The sequence below is a fragment of the Psittacula echo genome, assembly GCF_963264785.1.
Source record: "Psittacula echo genome assembly, chromosome: 2".
NCBI lineage: Eukaryota > Metazoa > Chordata > Aves > Psittaciformes > Psittacidae > Psittacula > Psittacula echo.
In genome coordinates, this window is record NC_137737.1 from 27,726,393 (window position 1) to 27,731,951 (window position 5,559).

Here is a 5,559-nt window from a genome sequence, read left to right on the forward strand (position 1 = left end):
AAGAAAATTAACAATGCTGATCGTGTAGGTATAAGCTGAAGAGTGGTCTGAGCCACTGTATGTATGGATTACGGGGACAGACCCTCGCTTCTCGGTGCTCCCACAGCTACCCGCGCTGCCCGGGCCTGCGGTAGAGCCGGGAGGCAGCTGCGATCCCGCGGTACTCTGATATGAAACAACCAGCAGCCACATCGGCTGCTCCGCCCTGACGGGCCTCACCGGCGACGCTCGGACCTCGGCACTTCCCGCCGCCGGCACTCGGAAACGCGTCCTCCACGATATCGCCATTCCGCGCCGCCGGATGGTGAATGACGCCATCGTAGCGCGCCGTGGCGTGTGCAGACGCTGCCGCCACCCGCCCGCAGCATGGCCGTGGCGGGGCCGCCGGCGCCCCCCTCCGCCGCCATCCCCTCCTTTGCCGTGGCCTGCGGCCTGGTGTGGCAGCGTTATTCGTGCCTGGTGGTGACGCCGCACCGCAGGCACGTCGCGCTGGCGCCGCGCTACCTGGCCCGCAAGCGCACCGGCATCCGCGCCCAGCTGGACGCCGAGCTCCTGCGGTACTCAGAGAGGTGCGGCCGGGGAAGGGGGCTTGGCTCGGAGAAGGCCTCAGCCTGCCTGACCTCCCCCGGCCCGGTGGTGGATGGCTGCGACTTAACAGTTAACGGTGCTCCCTCTTTTCTTACAGCCTTCAGGGTGTGCCGGTGGCTTACGACAACATTAAAGTGGTGGGCGAGCTAGGGGACATTTACGACGACCAGGGATTCATCCACCTGAACATCGAGGCAGATTTCGTGATCTTCAGCCCCAAGAAAGGGAAGAAACTGGTGGTATGTAAACGTGTTGGCATCTCAAGGGGCTGCTTTTCTTTTAAATCATGGCTTATCTCCATCATCATCAGAGGTCTGAGACTTCGGTGGAGTTATGTTTTAGTTTATGTTAGTAGTTTATTGTATAGTTTACAGTAATTTATTAGCAGTTTGTAGTAGTAGTGTTTATTTTAATCTGAATTGTCTGCCGCTATATGTGTTAAATACATACATGTTAAGAAAAAATGCATAAAATATGTATATGGTGAGAAAAATGTAGGAGGTGTTGTTATGAACGAGCTATAGGCAGAACGGAAAGTCTGTAAGGCATGGGGTTCCAGGATGTGGACCCCTGCCAAGAGAGTTTGCGGTCATCGTAGGAACATCTATACGCAGTATGTGTATGCAATCTATACGCAGTTTATGTAACTGCAAGGGTTGAATGTATGTGCCAGAAGCAAAGTTCAGAAGTTCATTCGTGAGGAAGACTCAGAGCCTTCCTCCCTACGATCACCAGAGACCCTCCGAGAGCTGTCAAAGGGGATGGGTTTGGGTTCTCAGAAAATGTAATTTATTTCTCAGAAGAGGGCGGGCATAATCAGGAAACAAAACCTAGAAAGATGTATAAACTGTAAATATCCACTAAGCAGGTGTGCTCATCTGTCCATAGGTGATGCACCCAGAATGCTGCTATTAAAGGGCTCTTTGCTTCACAATTTCCATCTGTGAAATTTTGATTGCTGAGCAGGTTTCTCACATATATGTTATGAAAGTATTGTATTATAAGGATTTATTATTATACCAGATCATAATTCTGGCTATCACTGATACTGATGCTTCTTTCTGAAGAGCAGATAATTATCAAACAACTTTGCTTGTTCTTACTTAATAGTGGCAGGAATGTTTAGGATGTTCTCACAAGTTCAGTTACTTAAGTACAAGACCAGTACATCAAACTGAAGCCTGCCTTCCCATAAAAGGAAACGTATGGCTCTCTAAACAGCTGTAAGCTTGTTAATATCGTTGCATCAATACTTGGGGAAAAATAAGCTGGCAATTGGCTTACATTCCTTGTTGTGTCATACCTTTCACAGCATAGCTTGTGTGTTTCTATCTTTCTAAATATGATTAAGAACTGAATGTGTGCTCTTGTTGAGAAGAGAATGAGAAAACCCTCTGTGTCTTTCATTCATCTTTGCGGAAAACAAAGGTCAATGACGTTTGACATGTAAATGTGGCAGAAACCCATGAATGAAGAACTTAAAAGCTGTGTCATCTGCATCTTTAGCTGCCGAGTAGTTCTGTGCCAGCCTGAAGGCTATTAGAGGCAAGTAAATCAGACTTAAAATGGCTTTAAAGCAAAGTTGATGGCTGTAGGAGTTATCTGTTCTATTCAGCTACTCACTATGGCTAAATCCCACGTTTTAATTTTCTTTATCTTGCAGGTAGAGGTTAATTCTATTTTTGGAGGAATCATATGAAGAGTATATAGGAATAGCTTTGATTTTAGTGAAAAAGAGTTAACTTATTTGTTAGATAAATTGATTTCATAAGTTGTGCATCAGCTTTTATTTAGAAGTGTCCATATAAGGAACTAAATATATACCACATGTGATCTTTACTATAGCTTCATATGATGTTCTTTTTCTTTTTTAGGGTGTAATTAATAAGGTGGCCCCTAGTCATATTGGCTGCTTGATACATGGATGCTTCAATGCTTCTATCCCTAAACCTGAACAAATGTCAGTTGCACAGTGGCAAGACCTGGGGTTAAAAATAGGCGATGAACTAAAATTTCAAGTATTGCACTTAGATTCTGATGCAGCTGGGGTGTTCTTCATTCGAGGAGGACTCACTAAAAGCCGGTATTGTGCCCTACTAAAGAGTATTTTTAACTGTTTTAATGGGTTTGTTACAAGCTCAATGATTCGACTTTATGTCATAATCTTTAAACTTTCCTTTGTTTTACACAAGTGCATACCTATATATAGCCTGTGTTATATTAAACTAAAATTTCTAGTGTTAAAGACTCATGGAAGTTTTCTCTGAAAAAAATACAAGTAGGTACTTTTTTAGCTTTAAAAATCTGAGTGTGCTGACCTGTGAACTGTTGATTGCATAAATAAAAATACATGATCAAATTAGCATCCGCAAATGTCTAGAGCAGCTGTGCTTATGAAAAGCTTAGGCCATTCAAGGGGAGCAGTCCGGTTTCTCGACACAGTGTTTATGTGCGTGTTTACACACACATGCACACACACACATTAGATAACTACAAACAGCTATACTTGTGTGATTTAAATGCTTGCTGAAACGTTAGAATATCAAAAATGATACAAGAGAATGCATCAGTTTCCTCTTTTCACATATGCCTCTGTAAATTTTCAGAGCAGTTTGCTAAAAATCTTAATAGTGCTATCTTTAAAAGAGATCAGATTTATTTTTTTTTAAGTGGTCATTTGCTGAGCAAATTTTTTTTCTACTAATTATGCAATAGTTAGGGTTGGAAGGACCATAAGATCATCTAGTTCCAACCCCTTTGCCATGGGCAGGGACACCTTTCACTAGACCATGTCACCCAAGGCTCTGTCCAACCTTCCCTTGGAACACTGCCAAGGATGGAGCATTTACCACTTCTTTGGACCTGTTCCAGTGCCTCACCACCCTCACAGTAAAGAACTTCTTTCTTATATCTAACCTAAACTTCCCTTATTTAAATTTAAATCCATTACTCCTCTTCCTATCACTAGAGTCTCTGATGAAGAGTCCCAATATGGTTGTTTTTAATTAAATGTACAATTTGTCTACTACTGAAAAAATCGTAACATTTTTTCTTGGGCTTTCTTAATCTGAAAGGGTGCTCTAGTGAATTTACAATGATTTTGTCCTCAGTGCCTCTGGGGACATCTCCTACTCCATGGTTTTTAACTTTTTTCTCCAGTGCTCTCAGTTGCAGGGTACCTGCTTTTTTGTGGTGGTTGTTTTGTTTTATTTTATTTTGTTTGGAGTTTTTTCTTTCTTCTTTTTTTGACTTTTCTGGCATCGCCTTTGTTTTAACTACAGACTTCAGCAAGGCAACTGCTTGGTAAAACCAGCACTCTGTGTCATGTATGAGCAGGCTGTTGGTTGTGCGTGCTTGTGAATAACTTAAGAAGCTTTACTACACAATGTGTAATTATGAATTAGTGGATGAAGGAGTACAAGAAAAAAGGAAAAATCAAAATGGTCTGTACAGCATATATTAGAGGACGGTTAAATTTGACAGAAAATACTAATTCTGTGGTAAAAGAGGAAGCTATTCAGGTAATAGAAATTACCCTAAAAGTAGTAAATCGGCTTTATGATTTTCTGTAATTAGAGTATCATGTTCTTTGTCTGTTGCTGTTTTTAGCAACTGCTTATGTTTTATCTACTTGGTGTATATATTGTGCTTTAGCAAATTTTGACATTGGACTGTGTGTGATGAACTTAAATGTCTCTTCATCAGTTTATTTTGTATATTTCTTTACAGCATGAAGCCCAAAAAATCTGAGGCTGTCGCTGACAGTACAAATGGAGATGAAACTCAAAAGCTTGACCACCAGGAAAATAGCTTGAATGACTCTGGGGGAGATAATGTTGCAGAGGAGCTGCTTGATGAGACTAATAACAGTGGGAAGGAAAATGCAGAAGAGCAGAGTGTCAGTGCTGTGAATGGATTATGTGATGATAAAAAGAAGAAGAAGAAAAAAAAGAAAACGCATAAGCAAGAAGAACAGGAACATGTATTGCCTATCACTGACTCCAGTGGTTACCAAAGTGACCATAAAAAGTCAAAGAAAAGGAAAAGAAAGCATTGCAGTGAAGTTGAAGAGAGTGAATTATCTCAGCTGTCACAAGAACCCAAAGCTAAAACAGCTAAAAAGGAAAGGGACTACAGTCTCAAATGCCTTTCCTGAATAAGAGTTCAGATGTTTTTGATAAGCTTCTGTCACATAGCAAGGAGAAGGTTAGAAAGTAAAATCGTGTTTTGTCCTATAACTGTATTGATAGTTACATCAAAGTAACTATCAGGTGATCTAGAGAAAACGTGCTGGTATTTTTCCTCTTTTAACAGTACGTTGTCAACGAAGCCAATATTCACATCTGTCTGTGGTTGTTAATCTTTTGTCTGTATTATGAAAAATGTAGTTCCAACTTAGCCAGCTATTGTAAGTTTCTAAAGCAAGGACAACTTCTTTGTTATGTTATATTTTGATTCTGCAAACATGTTTTTAGTGTATTGAATGCTTTTGGCAGGAGAGCAAGTGCTCTTAGAAGAAAGTATTTTTAGCTGTTATTAAAACAATTGTTCTGCACTCTGTGAAGCCTGCAATGATCTGCAGTATTATCTTTTGCTCTTTGTCTTTTCCTTGCTTCTTTTAGAAACAAATTCTTTGCTTTTGGTTTGGCAGTTTTCTGCTGCTCAGAATATGCAGCCCAAACAGACCAGTGGATGAGCTCTAGGGAAGGGTTTTTTTTAAAGGACCTAAGTAAGCTAGCTGCCTTTTGGAAAACATGAGCCTTGACCAATCTGCCTCTGAATAAACAGTTTGCCTTTGGAAGCATCCCAACCTTTGACAGCCCTCAGACAGTACAGACCTTTGTTGTAAAAAGCATGGGGGTAGTTAGATACCCAAACTGTTGGAGTTGTTTTTTTTCCATATACCTATGAAGAAGTTATGTGATCTGATGCTCTCAGGATTTTTAGCGTTGGCTTTGAAAGGGCTGAAAT

General features: G+C 41.1%; 1 protein-coding gene across 1 annotated transcript; it reads left to right on the top strand.

Moving 5' to 3' along the window:
* Nucleotides 1–366: 366 nt before the first annotated feature.
* Nucleotides 367–4,744, top strand: POLR1F (RNA polymerase I subunit F; the record flags this gene model as incomplete). Its single annotated transcript, XM_080609604.1, has 4 exons — nt 367–569; nt 686–827; nt 2,463–2,671; nt 4,318–4,744. The coding sequence occupies 4 exons, from the start codon at nt 367–369 to the stop codon at nt 4,742–4,744; spliced, it is 981 nt and encodes a 326-aa protein (XP_080465730.1).
* Nucleotides 4,745–5,559: the final 815 nt, after the last annotated feature.